The following is a 20,473-nucleotide window of genomic DNA, read 5'->3' as shown; positions in this document are numbered from 1 at the left end:
GGAAACAAAATCCTGACCAGCAAGTACATAAGGCAATCTACAATCTCACCACTAGATAACACAAAATCATACACACTGTAGCTTTAAGTGCAATACTGGCTTTTGGGAAGCTACTCTGTGCTAGGAACTGATCCTCCTGGTTGAAGGACAAAGGTTATCAGGGAGGAATCAGAACTAATTCACCCATCAGCTTCAGGAACAGGGCAGGTAAAGTGTTAAAACTTATTTTTTCAGACACATACATTCAGTGTTTTACAACCCAACTTCTAGGTTTTAACTCAACTACTCCTTCTTCATCTTTACATCATATCCATGCAGGGTCGATTGTTGCCCAAAGTTTAGCAGTTTAGGGGGGCTCATCGTCTTGGAATAAAAACCCACTCACTCCACCCCAGTGAAATGCTCTTGAGCAAGACCAAATATCTGTTAAAGTCAGCAGTGTTATTCCCATCATGTCTCATATCACCCATAAATTAAACATTTCATTTCTTAAAGTACATGAACACCGATCAGCCTCCGAGTGACTAAACAGATTTTAAAAACTACATTGTCTTCCATCTTAAGTGTTAACTATCTGGTAAAATTGGTTATGTGCCACCCATTGTAGTGTGCCCTGAAATATAATGCTAATTAAAATGTTTGTAGTTCTATTCCAGGTATATTAATGTTATATATATTATAATGTTATAAATGTTATAATTAGGTATATAATTTTTTTTTTGTCAATGGGATTCAGTTTGACCAAGTCCGGGAAAACCTGATGGCTGCACTGAAAGATGGTCTCTGCATTCATACTGTGTAAACACTGATGCATCACCATCCCATTTACTCTGCTGGAAGCACACTGGTGGATATCGAGGTTAGATATGAGTATTAAAGTTTGCACTTAAATTCACTGCATGTTTTAGAAGTGAGCAACAGCAGAGAAAACCAAAGTCCAAACTTCTTCTGAGTGTTTCAATAAGTTATTTTTTAATAAAGCGGTACTAACATTCTGCTGTTGAACACATGACGAGCTAAAAATCCATATTCACTGCATATAATTTTTTTAAATCCCTTTTTAAACAGAAGCTTTGGTCCTCTGCTATGATCCAAAAGAAAAACCACAGAGACCATCAGGATGGGGGGGTTAAAAGATGGTGTAATGCTGGCTAGGAGTGACCACAGTTTGGGCTGAAGGCATAGAAAGAGGGGTTAATTCTAAGAAAGTCTCTTCATGGGGGCAGCAGGGACCGCCGATTCAGTCCTACACAGTCCCCACTTTGCTTTGGTGCTTTCCGGGCTGGACCAGGCTGTGCCGTTGGGTCGAGGTCGTGCTCCTCAGGTGAGTTCAGACTTGCTAAGTGCGATGGCCAGCTCCAGGTCCTCCTGCTCCTGCTGGGTGAGTCTGGCAAGCCGCTCCTTCTCCTCCCGCTCGCTCTCACGCTTTGCCCACTCTATCATGTCTTCTTCTGTTGGATACTGTTTCATCGACAAACAACCCAGGAAAACACAAACACACACATATACAAAGAAATATGAGGACAAAGTGGGCAAAGATGAGAAATTGTTCTCTAATGTGTAAATAATTAACATGCATGTGTGTCCGTAAGCCCAATCGTGGGCCAGCAGGACAACATCACGTCTCAGTGTTAAGCTACGCAAATTATGTTTGTCAAAACAAACTGTCCCTTGGGGGAAATGTCTAACTCTGTGGGTCATTATACCAAAGAAAGACTAAGTTCACTTGTTTGTCCACTGTCACCCTGACAGAGGGACACAGAAATGCTGTCCATCCCTATAACTTTTCATAGACTTGAGACAAGTTTACCAAATTTGCAACAAGGATGCATCACTTCAGTGTCTAGGTTAAGTTCAATTATGAGGGACCTTGACCAAAACTGAAGGTCACAGAGCCAAAAATAGTATTTGTGTGTGTGATGAAGACTGTACTCAACTTCAGTAATAACTGATCTTGAGCTAATTTTGATGGTCATAGGACCAAAACTATCCACAACACTATACTCCCAATAACTTTGTAAAGAAATAACACCTGTACCAAATTGGGAGCAAGGATGTACAGTGCATCCGGAAAGTATTCACAGCGCTTCACTTTTTGCACATTTTGTTATGTTACAGTCTTATTCCAACATGGAGTAAATTCATTTTTTTCCTCAAAATTCTACACATAATACCCCATAATGACAATGTGAAAAAGTTTTGAGATTTTTGCAAATTTATAAAAACAAACAAACAAAAACTAAGAAATCACATGAACATAAGTATTCACAGCCATTGAGCTCAGGTCATCCTGTTTCCATGGATCATCCTTGAGAATTCTACAGCTTAATTGGAGTCCGCCTGGGGTAAATTCAGTTGATGGGACATGATTTGGAAAGGCACACACCTGTCTACATATAAGGTCCCACAGTTGACAGTACATGTCAGAGCACAAACAAAGAATGAAGTAAAAGGAATCATCTGTAGACCTCTGAGACAGGATTGACTCGAGGCACAAATATGGAGAAGGGTAGAGAAACATGCTGCTTTGAAGGCCCTAAGGGATGCATGTTTACTGCAAAAGTTAGTGAGAGTACAGTTTTCATCATAGACAGGCATGAGTTTTGGCTCTGTGACCTTCAATATTTGGTTAAGGTCACTCATCACTGAACCTGACCTACTAGAACATCAAGGGAAAAGTTGTTTCAAACTGTAGAAAAGTTACAGGGAATACAGAGTTTCAGACAGCTGCATGGATGGACAGGATTTCTCTGGACCCTCCATTGGGGTGACAGTGAACAAAAAATTGGGACAAGTAAAATGCAAATAAAAAAGAATCCAGTGATAAGCACATTCAGACTTCTACATATTTCAATGCAGACAGTATGAACCCAACATATTTCATGTTTTGTGTGGTAAACTTCCTTTCACGTTGTAATATGAATCCATTCCTGCATGTAAGGCCTACAACACATTCCAAAAGATATTGGAACAGCAAAGCATTGACCGGTTTGTAGTGTCGCCATTCCATCTCAAAACACCTAAAACATGTTGTGGCATTGAGGACACCAAGCGATGAAGCGTTTCAGGTGTTATTTTGTCTCATTTCTTAATGCAAACACATCTTCAGGTGTGCAACGGTACGTTCACCGTTGATGCGGTTTTCATTTAAAAAATTTTCCACGCATTTTCTATTGGGGATCAGGTCAGCCCATAACTGCACCCTCTACTTCCACAGCCATGCCATTACAATATGTGCAAAATGTGGTTTTGCAGTGTTATGTTAAAGAAAAACACATGGACATCCCTGGAAAAGATATCTTGAAGGTGTCATGTGTTGCTCTAAAATCTCAATGTATTTTTCTGCATTTTTTATCATCATTGAAGTATAAATTACTTTGCCAAGAGCACTAACACAATCCCATACCATGACAGATCCTGACTTTTGGACTTACTGCTGATAATAGTCTGGATGAATCTTTCTGGCTTTGGTTTCGAGAGTACGTCTCACATTTATTACAAAAAAAGACCCAAAATACTGAGTCGTCTGACTACGTTTCCACTGTGTGATGATCCAACCCAATGTCTCCGAGCCCAGAGTGGTCAATACTACTTCTGGACGAGTTTAAATATTAAACTTCCTTTTTTGCACAGAGAAGTTTTAAGTGGTATTTGTGAATGTAACTCCATATTGTAATGCTTGACAAAAGTTTCCCAAAGTAATTCCTTGCAATGTAGTTATATCTATTGATGAATGACTGTTCTTGATGCAGTGACATCTGAGGGACTGGAGATCATGGGTGTTCAGCTTAGACTTGTGCTCTTGGCCCTTCCGCACTGGTTTCCCCAGATTCCTTGAATTGGTTAATGATATTATGCATGGGTGATGCTGAAATATGTAAATAATTTTTAAATTTTTCTTTGAGGAACATTATTTTTATTAAATATTTCAATAACTTTCTCATACATTTGTTGATGAACCGGAGACCCTCTACCCATCTTTACTCCTTAAAAACTCAGCCTTTTAATGATGCTGCTTTTGTACAAAATCATGATTACATTCACCTGTTGACATCAGGTGTTTGAAATAACATTTATTTAAATCAGAACTAGCCCTGAATTGCCAAACAGAAACCAACCTAAATAAAAGAATCAGACTTTTTATTTTTATTTATTCAGCATTTTCCATATTGTCCCAAATTTTCTGATTTGGGGTTGTACAACTTAAGCTTATTGTTCGCAGTCAAGTGTCTGAGTGCTCTGCTTGCGTTCAGTGACTGCTTATCTTACGATAAATCGTATTTTGAAACAGTTTAGGGAGGTAATCTGAGAGTCAATAAGGCAACTACCCATATGTTCAACATCCATCATACACTCAAAATTGTAACATTGTGCCAACTTATCTCTTTTTTTTTTTTTAATTGCTGATATTTTAATAGTATAAAAAGAGAAAAAAATCTGGCTAGCTGAGTTTTATTGCTGTTACTAAGTTCTTTTGGCTTCTTCAATTTTCCCCAGGGTCACCACAGCAGTTCCTGTATGGATCACATGTTGATTTGGCTGATTTTGGCTGTTCACATGTTTGATTTGGAGGTTTTACATAATGAGATGCTCTCCCTGATGCAACTCGAGATATACATGGAGAATACAACCTTGAACCAAAGACCTTGTTGGGAGCCAAGCATGTTTACTACATATGTAGTGCACAGTAACCAGGTCTGATATTAACTTCACATCACCATCAATATACAGCACATTTCTGTGTTCCTCTGCCTGTGTAAAGTGCTATTAATATGCAAAGGTATGAGTGTGTGCGAGTGTATATATATACATACATACATATATACATACACACACACACACACACGAGGTCTGTTAGAAAAGTATCGGACCTTTTTATTTTTTTTCAAAAACCTGATGGATTTGAATCACGTGTGCTTGCATGAGCCAACCTTGAACCTTCGTGCACATGCGTGAATTTTTTCATGCCTGTCGATTGCGTCATTTGCTTGTAAGCAGCCTTTGTGTGAGGATGGGTGTAGTCTCTCGTCAGATTTTCTTTGCAAGGAAATGGCGGGACGACTGGAGCAGCGCGACTGCATCAAATTTTGCCAGAAACTGGGCGACAGCCAGGTGGAAACCATTCGGATTATTCAGACGGCTTTTGGTGACGATGCTATGGGCATCACACAGATTAAGGAGCGGTACAACCGGTTTAAAGACGTCCGCACAATGGTGGAGAGCACACCGCGCTCCAGGTGGCCATCAACATGCTGAAATGACCAGATCATTTCCAAAGTGAACACTGTGGTAATGTGGGATTGTCGCATGACTATCCGAGAAATTGCGGAAGAGGTGGACATCAGCTCTTTTTTGGCACATTCCACTGTGACAGAAGATTTTGCCATGAAAAGAGTTGCAGTGAAATTCATGCCGATGGCTTGGGCACGAAGCTGACGTCGGAACAAAAGCGCCACCATGTTGAAGCCTCACAGGACATGTTGTGACATGCTCACAAACAAGGTACCAGTAGATTCAGTAGATTCTCACAAATCCAACAAGACCAAGCATTCATGATATGCACACTCTTAAGGCTATGAAATTGGGCTATTAGTAAAAAATAAAGTAGAGAAGGGGGTGTTCACAATAATAGTAGTGTGGCATTCAGTCAGTGAGTTCATCCATTTTGTGGAACAAACAGGTGTGAATCAGGTGTCCCCTATGTAAGGATGAAGCCAGCACCTGTTGAACATGCTTTTCTCTTTGAAAGCCTGAGGAATATGGGACGTTCAAGACATTGTTCAGAAGAACAGCGTAGTTTGATTAAAAAGTTGACTGGAGAGGGGAAAACATACGCAGGTGCAAAAAATTATAAGCTGTTCTCCAATGCTTTAAAATGGACAAAAAAAAAACAGAGATGCATGGAAGAAAATGGAAAACAACCATCAAAATGGATAGAAGAATAACCAGAATGACAAAGGCTCACCCATTGATCAGCTCCAGGATGATCAAAGACAGTCTGGAGTTACCTGTAAGTGCTGTGACAGTTAGAAGACGCCTGTGTGAAGCTAATTTATTTGCCCCCGCAACGTCCCTCTGTTAAATAAAAGATATGTGCAGAAGAGGTTACAATTTGCCAAAGAACACATCAACTGGCCTAAAGAGAAATGGAGGAATATTTTGTGGGCTGATGAGAGTAAAATTGTTCTTTTTGGGTCCAAGGGCCGCAGACAGTTTTTGAGACGACCCCCAAACTCTGAATTCAAGCCACAGTTCACAGTGAAGCATGGTGGTGCAAGCATCATGATATGGGCATGTTTCTCCTACTATGGTGTTGGCCCTATATATCGCATACCAGGTATCATGGATCAGTTTGGATATGTCAAAATACTTGAAGAGGTCATGTTGCCTTATGCTGAAGAGGACATGCCCTTGAAATGGGTGTTTCAACAAGACAATGACCCCAAGCACACTAGTAAACAAGCAAAATCTTGGTTCCAAACCAACCAAATTAATGCCTCGCAGATGTGAAGAAATCATGAAAAACTGTGGTTATACAACTAAATACTAGTTTAGTGATTCACAGGATTGCTAAAAAAGCAGTTTGAACATAATAGTTTTGAGTTTGTAGCGTCAACAGCAGATGCTACTATTATTGTGAACACCCCCTTTTCTACTTTTTTTAATAATGGCCCAATTTCATAGCCTTAAGAGTGTGCATATCATGAATGCTTGGTCTTGTTGGATTTGTGAGAATCTACTGAATCTACTGGTACCTTGTTTCCCATGTAACAATAAGAAATATACTGAAAACCTGGATTAATCTTTTTATTCACATAGCACTACTATTATTCTGAACACTACCGTAAACAGTTACAAAGTCCTGTCACTGCCCCTTTTTGCATGTCTGCCTGCAGATTTACTCACCACTGACAAAATGTGTTTTTTGATTCATGGCACCTTGTTTTTTGTGGATGTGACTCAAAATTTAACAATAACTATTCCATAATTCCATACAAGACCATAGACAGTTAAAGCAGCTTTCTTGGAAATTGTTGTTGGAAAAAGTTGAACTTGTCTTAAGGCAGCAGCACACAGAGCTCGACTGAGTCTCGTGAAGTCAAGATAAAAAAAAACCCTGCGTATGTTTACTTCTTACAAAGCCAAGACACGAGAATCCTGATGAACAGGTTCTGCAGTTCTCATCATGATGATATACTTTTCATTATTATGATGCCTCACCGAAGAGACAGCATGAACTAAGTTCAACAGATGCCTGGAAGCAAAACAATTGGGCCAGTCAATACACAACACTAACAAATATGTCAATGTGCCAGAACCAGCAAAATACAACGTTTTCTCAACTGAAGACTAAATGAGTCATGTGACCAAACAATACTGACACGTTCACAAAGACACAGACATGGAAACACTGTGCTGGTTAGATCAGTTAGTCATCAGGCAGATCATGCATGTTGTGAACAGGTGTGTTACTGTCAACGACAGACAGACGCTTCGCTGGGTGTTTAGTACGTTTCCATCCATGCAAAGGAAAGCCTGACGCCATGACGCGATGACGCCATGTGAGGAGCAGATTTATTGCTCATGACTGTGGAGTGCAGAACATGCATGAGAACGTCAAAGAAATGATTTAATAGAGAACATGCATGAAACCAAACAAATCACTGGCAGGTTACAACACAATCAAACTGCTGCTCAAGTATGAATAAAATCCAACATCAAAACTACTCAGCAAGAGGGGACATGCTTTAACAGCTCAACCTTAATGAGACTCCTGATTTAGAAAAAAAAAAATCTAATCACCTTCAGTTACTGATGTGAATAGATTGTCAAAATAATTAAAATGACCACACATTTTGCACATTTGAGCCAAATGATTCCAAATTAACACTGTCAGCCGCCCCCCAAGCACTGCATATTTCCCACCATTCCCTGCTGTACTGACACCCGATCAGGTCAAACAGGTGCTGCAGGACTCCACAGCATGAGTGATTGCTCAACTTGGAATAATTTTAAAGATCGGGATCAAGAAATACAAGATATGCAGTGCCAGGAGGAGTGCCGTTTTGCCTGTTTAAGAAAAAGAAAAAAAAAAAAATCTAACTTCTGACCTAGTTTGCCAGCCTTCATGTGGTTTACATTTGTTTCAGCACAGTGGAAAATTCAATTTGTACAGTTGATCTTTGCAACATCTCTCTCATTTCAAAGATCTACAAACTGATTTTAGTGCTGCACTGAAATAAATGAATATAAACCGATGGCTGCACCAAAACGTTACACTACAGACTCTGAAGTGTAAAATGTCTTCATCATGACTGAAAAATGAGCAGAAAAAAAAAAGAAAAAAAATGCAAACACTGTGGTATGATTGAATAAAGCTGCAGCAGTTGCAGAGTGAAGTGTTGTGGATGCACACAGAAGCCAGAGATGGTGCCCTTGATTCAACTGTTTATTCTTCATCTTTGACAGATGTAAAGACACAGAGAGAGAAAATACAGTTTATCCACAACACACTGCGGACCAGGCAAGAGCTCAGAACGGGATGAATGGAGAATGAACGAACGGACAGATGGATGCATGGATAAACTACCAGTGACATTTGAAACGATAGAAAAAAACAACTCATACAAGTAAATGAGCTGGAGGCAGTAAAGCTGATGAATGCCAGCCAATCAAACAGTTTTTGCGTGCAAGTCAGTTTGACAAAGACACGCAGGTGCAACCTATAACAAACCTTATCCCAAATCCACACAGCATGAAATCACTGCAGGAGTATGTGTGCGAGGTTATCGGTTATATCATCAAACTGTAATTATGTGTGCACCAGGTCAAGTGAATTTCTTTACAACCACCACCAATCACAGCACGAGATCATTTAAACAAAACAATCAAACTCGTGTCCAATTTTCTCATGCTGTGGATTTCAGTCGCTTTGGAAAAGGGCATATGGTTTCATGTTTGTATGTTTATAGTTAAGCTTTGCTGGTTCACAATCACTGATGTTAATTTGGCCAAAATAATCAAATTACACCAACTGCAATTTGAGGTTAACAGAGTATAAAAATGTGTTTATGATTACATGATAGTCCTGACTTTGGAATGGCATTCTTTGCAGACATGAGATGGCTACTGAGAGCTGAAATCAAGTAGCCTCTCATCTTTCCACTCACTGCTAATACCCTTAAGTTGTACTTTTGTCTGAAATTAGTAAGATGATGTATACTTCAAATACTAATGTACCTGTAATAGGTATGGTGTTATTCCTGTAGTTTTTCATAATGAGATAGTGCAACATCAATCACAGGGCTTAAATTAAGTGCAATCACAACTCAAATCAGCAGAAAAAATAAGTAAACGTAAAAAAAAACAAAAAAAAAACCAAACAACTAAACCTTTATATATTTATCTGAAGAAATAAATCCTATGTAGGGTCTTGAGGCCTGCTGGTGCTTTTCTCTCAATTCTGTAGCGTGAAGCAGATGAGAGTCAAGGTGACTCCTGGACAGGACACCAGTCCAACACAGGTTACTTCCCCAGCCGAGGCCGGTACCTATTTACAGTTGGGTGGACTGAGACTACGCAGATTAAGTGTCTTGTCCAAGGACACAGACAGGTAGCAGGAGCAGGCTTCAAACCCAGTTCCTTTCCCGCTGAGCTATCTGCTCTATTTATATGGCAAGAAAATATTCATGATAAAACAATATTTTACAGTAGCAGCAAACAAGACAAGAAAACAAAGTCAAAAATAACAGATTAGATTATTTTAGTATGTCCGTTTAGCTCCAGAAAATAAACAGTTGGGTCCATAAATATATAAACGCTGCACTGAAAACAAAACAGCTGCACTTTTAGCTCCATGCCCATTTTTAAGGGATCAAAAATAATTGGACACTTTTTTTTTTTTGTAGGGAAGATTTTAAATTGTTTGCATTGAATGACTGCTTAAATCCTGGAATGTACAGATGTCACCAGATGCTTATTTTCTTCACCAGGCTTCAGATGCAGTTGCCGGTAAATCTATAATTACTGATGCGCCATATTGTTCCATTTATTTGCATTAAAAAATGTTTGGTTGTGATTGTAGCATCATTCAGATCGCAGTCCATCTGCATGGACACTTCTGAAGTGTCGGGTTGGCACTGCTAACATTTCAACCTTCAATCTGATCACTTTGTTTTGGTTTGTCAATCTAATAATGGTTTGCTTCATGGGAATGACACCTTTTGTTAGATTTGGCAGTGAGTTAACAGCAATAGCTCCAACACTTCAAGTCCAAACTGTTTTAATTACTTATAACGAGGGAGTAACACACACATAAGCCTCGCCGTGTCTAATTACTTTTGGTACCATTAAAAACAAAGTGCTGCAATTTCTGTTAGCATTCCCCCAGTTCGGGTGAAAGCATCCTTCGAGCTGAAAGTCTTTGCTTCATGCTTATATTTCATTAGTTTATCTTCTAATACATAGCAGATAGCTGAATTAAATGTTCAAAAAACAATGCATCTGTCCAAATGCAGCATCAACAGACTGAGCTACTTTGAAACATTCCCCAAGCTGATAAGTTTACGACTTTCTGACTTTTTACTGGCAGTAGATGGACTGAATTAAAAAGCACAGCGGACTGGCTTGGTGGCTGGTTTATTTAAATAAGCTGATGTAAATGTATTTTAATAGTCAGAAAATTTAAGAGGAGGTCAGGCTATTCAGAGTCAGGTGGAGGAGAGGGAGACGGTGAGAGGGAGGTGCTCACTTTGTCAAAGCTGGCAAAACGGTCAGCTTCCCGTACGTTGCGGCGAGGAGGGGACGAGGGGGCGAAGGGGTCATTTAAAGGATCCTTGGCAGGCAGAGAAGAGCAGGAGGAGGACGAAGAGAATTCTCCTGATATCTGTGTGAGGAAATGCCCTCGTCTATGGAAAGAGTCGGAGGACTCTGTTCTGGAGATGGAGGATCTCTTACCTGGACAGACGAGATGCATGTGAATGTTCAGAGGTGTAATGCAGTCACATTAAAACAGCGCACAGAAAACAAAAAAGCAAACAAGAATTCTCTTTGGCCTGCTTACCGATTTAAATTTTAAACACTATACACTCACCGGCCATTTTATTAGGTACACCTGTTCAATCACTTGTTCACACAAATACCTAATCAGTCAATCACATGGCAGCAACTCAATGCATCTAGCCGTGGAGAAGACGACTTGCTGAAGTTCAAACTGAGCATCACAATGGGGAAGAAAGTAAAATTAAGTGACTTTGAACGTGGCATGGCTGTTAGTGCCAGAGGCCCTGGTCTGAGTATTTCGCAAACTGTTGATCAACTGGGATTTTCACACAAAAACCATCTCTAGGGTTTACAAAGAATGGCCTGGAAAAAAGAAGGTATCCAGCGAGTGGCAACTATGTGGACAAAAATGTTTCGTTGATCTCAGAGAAGAATGGGCAGACTGGTTAAATGGGTGACTGTGTGACACTGTCATGGTCATGTCAGTGCGGACCAACATCTCTGAGGATGGTTTTCAACACCTTCTTGAGTCTATGCCACAAAGAATTAAGGCAGTGGGGGTCCAACCCGGTACTAGCAAGGTGTACCTAATAAAGTGGCCGGTGAGCACAAGTAGTTTTTTTGTTTGTTTTTCCCTTAATGAGTGAATTGTCCTAAAGCAGGGGTCACCAACCCTGTTCCTGGAGGACATCTGCCCTGCATGTTTTCTAACTCTCCCTGATCCACTCCATCATGTGTGCTCAGCCAATCAAGAGCTGAAAGACACCACTTTAAAAAGTCAGATGTGATTTAAGTAGGTAGATGTGGAAAACATGCAGGACAGGTGCTCTCCAGGAACAGGGTTGGTGACCCCTGCCCTAAAGTGAAAGAAACAGTTGAAAGTACAAGTGATGCGCCAACCTGGAGGTGGAGGGGGGGGTCTAGTTGGCGTACCCGTTTTCGGTGGGAGTGCTGGGGGAATGTCAGAGCTGGCAGACTGGCTGTCATCCTGGAACAAATTCTTATTGTCGGTACCAAACTGGTCCGTACCACTAGACTGAAACAGAATGACCAAACACATATTTATAATGGACACTTTAATAATCATGGCAGCACCTTGACACTGGTGTGTGAATGTAAGGCATCATTGTAAAGCGCTTTGAGCGTCTGATGCAAATGGAAAAGCGCTATATAAATGCAGCTCATTTACAATAAAGAAGAGTCCTTCTCATGTGCTTACCTACATAATTAAATGAAGCACTTTATGTCTGAAATGCATCAATGTGAAGCTTGGAAATAATAATAAAAAACCAACAGGTATTTGACTTGAAACATTCATCTAAAGGCATCTGGCCAGCCAGAGATACAGTGCATCCGCAATGTGTTCATAGCACTTCACTTTTTTCCACATTTTGTTATCTTACAGCCTTATTCCAAAAGAGTAAATGAATTTTTCTCCCTCAAAATGTGACTCACAACACCCCATAATGACATGAATTTTTTTTGACATTTATGCAAATTTATGAAAAATAAAAAAATGGAGAAATCACATGAACATAAGTATTCACACCCTTTGCTCAACACTTTGTTGATGCACCTTTGGCAGCAATTACAGCCTCAAATCCTCTTGAATATGATGCCACAAGGTTGGCACAACTATTTTTTGGCAATTTGCCAATTCCTCTTTGCAGCACCCCTCAAGCTCCATCAGGTTGGGTGGGGAGCATCAGTGCACAGCCATTTTCAGATCTCTCCAGAGCTGTTCAATTGGGTTCAGGTCTGGGCTCTGGCTGGGCTACTCAAGGACATTCACAGAGTTGTCCTGAAGCCACTTCCTTTGATATCTTGGCTGTGTGCTTAGGGTCACTGGGCCTCATTCACGAACCATTCTTAAGAACAACCCTGTTGCTAAGTCCTGCACCTTAGCTCATTTTTGAGCTTCATAGCAAAGGCTAATAATACTTAGGTACATGTGATTTCTTTGTTTTTTATTTTTAATAAATTTGCAAAAACAAAAAACAACAACAAAAAAAAAACACCCTGAACTTTTTTCATTTTCATTATGGGGTATTGTGTGTAGAATTCTGAGGGGGAAAAAATGAATTACATCCATTCTGGAATAAGGCTGTAACATAAAGTGTGGAAAAAGTGGAAGCACTGTGTATACTTTCCGAGTAGACTGTATGTACAATAACAATAAGGGCCGTTCTTCCGCAGCAGCAACATAGAGATGTTCAGCTTCTTAGAAATTCATCTGAAATTGATGCTAAAAGCAGCTCTGCAAACATCAAGCTGCTGCTCGCTGTGATGGTCATTCTGTAATTGAAGCCAATGCAATGATTTGTCAGTCACCTGCCCTCAATGTCCTCTATGCATGCAGCAGCTGCTTTTCGTACCATCACTGAATCTTTACAAAATATAATAGACAAAGAAACTGATCAAAACTACATGATTACAAAATTACCTTTGCCAAGGCAGCAAAATCTGCAAAGCCCCCTCCATATGATTCATTTCCAAACACCGCAGCAAACGGATCTGAAAGACATGGCCACACCCACACATAGTACCAGACCATAAATAAATAGCAACACTAACACGTGCACTTTATTTTGCACAGTTTGTCCAGTTTATGATGTATTTTTATTCAAGGTTTTACAGGGTGGGGAAACCTTTTATTTTATTTATTAAGCATTAATAAATAAGAACACACGATTCCATTTTAAGTGTTAACCCTGTGGGGTCCGAGGGCATTTTTTGGACAGTTCACTCGCCTGGCATAAATGTTTTATTATGGCTGTTAACAGCTCCCCCTGCATCCCACAATATGTCTTTTTTTTCAGGACAACCTGTTCTTTCATTTTATATATATATATATATATATATGTGCTTTTCAATATTTTCATATATGCTTTTGTTGTGTTTTATAAAGGTTTACAATCAAAAATAAAGGAAAAAGTAAAGCGAAAAATAATTTTCCACACACATTTATTCAAAACACACAGCAAACTATAATAAACAACTGTTTTGACACTTGATAAAGGTAATTTGAGGTCTTGTGTGAAAGACTGTACAACAAAAAAGTTCAAACAATAAACACAAATGCACATTTTGAAAAATATATACAAAATGGTCTATGCGTTTATGCTCCAGTCTGAGGAGCGGCCCCTCTCCCTCACATCACTGATATGGTAAACAGTGCTTTACGCCAGAGGGAGAGAGCCACAGAGTAATCCAGTTACATTCAAATGCAAACTAGTGGCGCAATCCTGATAGTCACACACTCTTTGTTTGAGCATGTGAGATTGTCATGCGAGGCTCTCATTCCTGTTTAATGAGAGCCTCGCATTAAACAGGAATGCGAGGCTCTCAACCTGTTTAATTTTTTTGGCGTCCTGTGCTCAATGCAGAAAGGAAGTGGTTCCAGCGTAAGTTAGGGCAAAGAGGCGTAACTCGGGGCAAAGAGGCGTTACCCGGCGTGACTCGGAAGCCAATTTATGATTCCTGCTGTGTTCCATTGTTCCCACAGTATAAATCACGCAGGATTGTTTTTATACTGTGTACTTAATGCAGTAAAAACTACATGCTGAAGAAAAAAAAAAAAAAAAAGACCACAGGAAAAAAAAAATGCTGATTGCAGCTCAGCTCATTCTCTGTGTGGAGCTGTCTGGTGAAGAGACGCACTGAGAAGCAGCTGCAGCTTCTTCTCTCACAAATGTGTTTAAATAAAATCCATAAAAGTCCTGCTCACAGACTGAATGCCAGAAATATCCAGTAAAAAGTCCTGACATCTCCAGTCCACTCATGGACGTTCGTTCACGCGCGCACATGTGAACAATTAAAAGAAAGAAAAAAAAAGTCTGGCTGCAGGCATTAGTTCCTTGTTCTCTGCTCAAACTCTCACATCACAGTTAAAAAAAAGGACAAAAAAGGACATAAGTCCTGAGACAGGACATGTCAACATCAAGTAGAACTCCAGACATCTCCACATCTCCTTGCTTAAGGACGGTTCACACGCGCGCATCTCACGGTCAAAGGAGGAAAGATAAATTGTAACTGAACTCAGAGCGCAGCCCTGCAGCTCAGCACAAGAACAAATATAAAGTAGAAGAGAAGTCAGAGTGCACAGTCTGTCTGCAGCCAAACTGTGCAATCTGACTTCTCTGTGCAGAGAACCTGCAGGCTGCGTTCTCACTTCCTCTCTGCCCCCTGCTGCGCGCACCTGACGCAGTTCTGCATCGTCATGACACCCCAGGAAGCAACTGGGAGCAGCCCCGGTGTGAAAGGGGCTTAAGATATCACTCCTGAAAATGATCTTTGGTTTATCACTTGAGGTAAATCTGCCCTACGACTGGATTTTGGAAAACCATGTGACGGTGAACCAATTCCGATTGGACACTCACATTGCGCACGTCATCACACAGCTTCTATGAGGAGTACAAAGATGGCCGACGGTGAATGGAAAGTCTGCGGAGTTAACTTTTCAACAAAAAAAAGAGGTAAGTTTCCATCTCATATCATTAAAAAAGTTATTTATAATTTAGTAAAGCTTGATCCCATCCGTCGTATATGACGGCGCCGGCCCCAGAGGGTTAATATGGCAGCAATCTTAAATTATTTTAAAAGACAACTAATTTTCTGCCTTTCTCAAAACCAGCCAAATATGCATTAAAAACACACACACAAACACACACCAGAAATACCAACCCAAGAACATTGGGGTAAGCTTAAAAGATAGTAAGTCCCTTCAGTTGCTCAGTAAAATGATCATAATGAGCGTCACCTCATCTGCATAAGAGTCAGACCCACAATCATTCTTTAGTCTTCAACATTCTGCTAATGGCCTTATCACACCTTGACGATTTAGCCAGCGTATGCCGAAAGCCCCATTTCCGCCGAGTGGTCCAGTTTGGTACAGGTCAGTTAAGTCTGGTTTGGCTTGTATTTCCACCGCCAGCAAAACCCTTTGTAGATGTTGACACGCATGTCAACAAGCACACACATGCTTTCGCGCATGCCGTCATGTGGCCTCATCCCTCCACATGGAGGCCAAACAGAATAATTTTACATTTTTTAAATTTCATTTCATTTTATTTTTGTCTTGTTAAAGCATGGGATTTTTGTTTCATCGCATGGAGAATGCTGAAGAATCGACTGATGCCTGTGGTAAACGCTGACATGAATGAATGAGGCGCTGTGACTTAACTTTTAATTTTCTTGTTGTAGCACAAAACACCAGTGTTCTCTGGTTCAGCCTGTCAAATGCACAGGGAGTAAAGAAAACAGAGAGACTTCTTTTAAAACACTGCATTTCTTCAGCCTCGACAAGGAATTAAAGTATTTTCAGACATTTTCCAAAATCAGGACACTTTATGTGGATAAGTTTTTGTCAGGCTGTGATGATGAATCCGAATGAAACGACATAACAGGCAAGATTAAAACTTTATATTTACTCAGTGTGAATGGATGGATGGATGAGATTTATTGACATTGTCATTACAAGTGCAATAACAACGAGATTACGTCCACACTCAAATTGCCAAGGTACAGGAGTACACATCAGGCACACATCAGAATTAAGACAACACATATACACTGACACTGTTTATGTGCACTAAACTTGAAGCAGTGCATTTAGGCAAAGTGAGTGTGTGGTAGCCGCAGCAACATGAGTCGCACCGCCTCCAGCTTGAGGGGAACGGGGACCTGCCGCAGCTATAACTGCACAGCCCCCGGAGGGGAAAAGGGGTGGCGTGAGCAGTGGCCGGGATGGGGTGTGTGATGGGTGCAGGAGGGGAGGGAGGTGGAGCATGCTTTCAGTCTTTGTCCATGTGTGAGTCAGTTTCTGTCCTTGTGTGCTGGAGTTAGAGCAGATAAGAAGGCAGCCAAATACCAAGGCTGTAGAGATTTTTCTGGAGGAAAAGAATGGGGCATTTTGTCCTTCAGAGGCTGATAAGCCTGCCGTGTTTGTGGCTGAGCAGTGAAAAATACTTTTACAGTCTCACATGAACAGATCCAGATCCCAATTATGAATATTCCCCGGTCTCTGAAGTCTTCCACTGCAAGGTGCGCATTTGCTCCGAGATGTTATCCAATTTGCCTCTGTTAATGCAGTCTGAGAATGCATCGCCTTGCCCAACTCATTAATCATGACGGACAAGTGAGGGGTCGTGGTTTTGGCGGCAGCCATCTTGCCAATTTTCCGGTAGGTCAGGGCAGCACATAAGCCAATAAGTACCAGCTCTCCTACTGTGAAACCAAATATAAATACATCCTCGACGTCCTCCACAGAGAATGGCGTAAAGCATGCGACTCGCCATGTCTCCCAGGCGCCGAGAACATAGCCTGCAGGGTAGGTTCCATCTGGGCACGCAGGGTCCTCGAGCGCTGATCTTGTAGAAAAGATGGTGTCAATAGCGTTCAGAGACCATCTGATCAATTCCATGGTTAATCCAATATAGTTTGATGAATTCACAGTCTGGTGAAGTAGGGACTTTGAAGGTTGGAGCAGAGATAGAGGAGAGAGGAGGAGATGCAACCACCCTTGCCGGAGTCCCAAGATGTTTTTGAATGTTTAATATTTGAAAAAGTCTGAAGTGTTCGGATGAGGACTGCAGCTTTCAGCCAATCAATGGCTGTATTTCAACTTATGAGTAACGCACGTCAACAATCGCATAACTTACCTACAACCTATGGACCGCGTATGCAGGACGAATGAGCCATACACTGGTGTGTCAAAAATGTGCATGCCCAAACCTTTTTGAGGTACTCGACGTATTACAACATATACCAGCATCCTCCAATGTACTCTTAACTTATGCAAAACTTACCCATAGCTAAATCGGCGAGGTGAGACAGGGCCTTTACTGGTACTGCACGGGCACTAGTCTGTGCACAGCAGATCATTTGACCTACATGATTACATGTAAGAAACAATCTGCTTTGCTCTGACAATTGACCATCTCAGTGATGACCTATGCTGCTAAAGGCTTGACCTGGTTCCGTTTCTGCTATCTAACGTGTGATTGGCACCACACAGTAACTTCTATGTCTACTCTGTTGGAGTACACTGACTTGGCGAAAGCTCACCACTTCCTGCCTTGTACTTACAAAATATACTGTTAGGTCAGGAATACTTTGAATAGGAATCTACTTAAAATTGCAATCATAAGTTTTCTGCTTCATATATATGTGAACTGTATACATTTAGAAATCCCTACAAAATCATGTTAAAAATTTTGAAAGTGCAAAAATGTATGTCACCAGAGGGTGGCGCCATATCACAACACATACCTGGATCCGAGCTTGCACTCACTGTCGTACCACCTGGAGCAAAAGGATCATTTGTTGCAGCTGTGTCTTTCTGAAAACAGCACACATACAAACATACTTGAAATACTATTCCATAAAAATAAAAACATTGTGGACAAATTCATTCTCAAACTTTATCTGTTAGGATCACATGAAGTAAAAAATCAAGAGGAAAGGACTGGCTGTAGCCACACTGGCTTACGTCAATATAATTGCACAGTCTATTTCTTGATCATTTCATTTGTCTTTTCCTCCTTTAAGGAGAACACCACCTTTGAACTGCTCCATTTGATTTTTGTTGCCCCAATAGGAAATTCATTACTGAAAATGCCATGTTTCTAACTTTTTCTATAGTTTTTTTTTTTTTTAAATCTAATTAAGAAATTCACTGTTTAGATTCAACCTTATTTGTTTACAGTGAATATTACTCTTCAACCAGTGAACAAGTAATGGTACTCTACAAATTGACTAATGATTTTCATTAGTGGTCACAATATTTTTATCTTATGAAAGTTTTCAATTTCAATTTATTTCCATTTATATAGAGCAAGCACACAGGTGACTGTGGTAAGCAAAAACTCCCTCTGATTATTTCAGGAAGAAACCGCAAACAGACTAGACTCAAAGGGGTGACCCTCTGCTTGGGCCTTGCTACCGACAACTTACAAAATTTACAAAAGGAATATACAGAAAATTTTTGCCGGTGCACAGGAAGGGAGGGTTACTGAAGTATACACCACTCCCATCTCTGGATGGAGCCGCACCTCAAACACAGAAAAAAACAGAATCAGGCATCGGAAAGACAACAAATACAGTATAATTTGTCAGCATTAAGTAACAATAAAAACAAAAGAAACACTAAGGTGATCGCCAGCCACTAGCCTGAAACTTCACTAAAACACCCAGAATTTAGATAAAGTTAAGGCAGCGGCACGCTCCGTTTCCTAATAAAATGAATTTAAAAGGGTATAAAGCATAGTAACATACTAAGCCAGTATGCTAGCCATACAAAAGGGAAAATAAGTGCATCTTAAGTCTGGACTTGAAAGTCTCCACAGAATCTGACTGCTTTACTGACGCAGGGACATCATTCCACAGAACAGGGGCACGATAAGAGAAAGTTCTGTGATCTTCAGACTTTTTGTTCACCCTAGGGACACAAAGTAGTCCTGCACCCTGAGAATGCAGAGCCCGGGCCGGTATGTAGAATATAATTGGGTCAGTTAAGTAGGGAGGTGCCAGTCTGTGAACAATTTTATAGGTTAGTAGCAGAACCTTAAAATCTGATCTCACAGGAACTGGAAGCCAGTGAGTGGATGCCAAAATGAGTGTTATGTTGTCAAACTTTCTGCTTCCTGACAAAAGTCTGGCACCAGCATTTTGAACCAATAGGAGAGTCCTAATGCCAGACTGCGGTAAACCAGAAAATAGAACATTGCAGTAGTCCAATCTAGAAGAGACAAACGCATGAATCAGTCTCAGCATCACCCATACACAAGATGGGACGAATCTTCGCTATAGTTCGCAGGTGGAAGAAAGCAGTCCTTGTAATATCTCCAATGTGGAGGTCAAAGGACAACGTAGGATCAAAAATTACACCAAGGTTCTTCATTTTGTCAGTGTGATGTATGACACACAAGCCCAGGCTAAGCATTAGCTGGTCAAATTGATGCCAATGTCTCACTGGACCAAGAACCATCATTTCAGTCTTATCAGAGTTTAAAAGTAGGAAGTTGCTAGACATCCAGCTTTTCATTGATGCAAGGCAATCTTCTCAGGATTTTATGTGGATGCGATTACCAGTAGTTATGGGCATGTATAACTGAGTATCAACAGCATAGCAATGAAAGGTAATACCAAAACGCTGCAATATGTGCCCAGGGGGTGTTATATAAAGGGAGAAAAGCAGGGGACCTAAGATGGACCCCTGTGGAACCCCAAATTTCACATCACTAAGGTTGGAGGTAGTGTTATTGTACAAAACACAGTGAGAACGACTGGTCAGGTATGATGTCAACCATGCAAGGGCATTCCCAGTAATCCCAAAATGATTCTCCATCTTATCAAGTAGAATATGATGATCCACGGTATCAAACACAGCACTAAGATCTAACAGCACCAGAACCGTAGTGGTGTCCGAATCCATTGCAAGCAGAAGATCATTCACCAGTTCTGTGAGAGCTGT

The 20,473-nt window shown here is 40.6% G+C and overlaps 1 protein-coding gene across 5 annotated transcripts in view; it reads right to left on the bottom strand.

Annotated features, from left to right (window-relative positions):
• Window positions 1-228: 228 nt before the first annotated feature.
• eps15 (epidermal growth factor receptor pathway substrate 15) overlaps window positions 229-20,473 on the bottom strand; it is a 119,052-nt gene continuing 98,807 nt past the window's right edge. For 3 of the 5 annotated variants that reach the window (XM_034179702.1, XM_034179704.1, XM_034179705.1), the window contains exons 21-25: window positions 18,271-18,340; window positions 13,445-13,515; window positions 11,902-12,037; window positions 10,751-10,956; window positions 229-1,464 (exon numbers count right to left, since the gene is read on the bottom strand). In XM_034179702.1, the coding sequence (XP_034035593.1) occupies window positions 1,321-1,464; window positions 10,751-10,956; window positions 11,902-12,037; window positions 13,445-13,515; window positions 18,271-18,340 (627 nt within the window). In that variant the 3' untranslated portion in view covers window positions 229-1,320. The remainder of the gene's footprint in view (window positions 1,465-10,750; window positions 10,957-11,901; window positions 12,038-13,444; window positions 13,516-18,270; window positions 18,341-20,473) is intronic. The other 2 variants (XM_034179703.1, XM_034179706.1) reach the window with 2 other exon arrangements.

This window comes from Thalassophryne amazonica, chromosome 10 (genome assembly GCF_902500255.1).
Source record: "Thalassophryne amazonica chromosome 10, fThaAma1.1, whole genome shotgun sequence".
Lineage (NCBI taxonomy): Eukaryota > Metazoa > Chordata > Actinopteri > Batrachoidiformes > Batrachoididae > Thalassophryne > Thalassophryne amazonica.
Note: the sequence above shows the minus strand (reverse complement) of the source record. Positions and strands in the feature narration are given on the sequence as shown.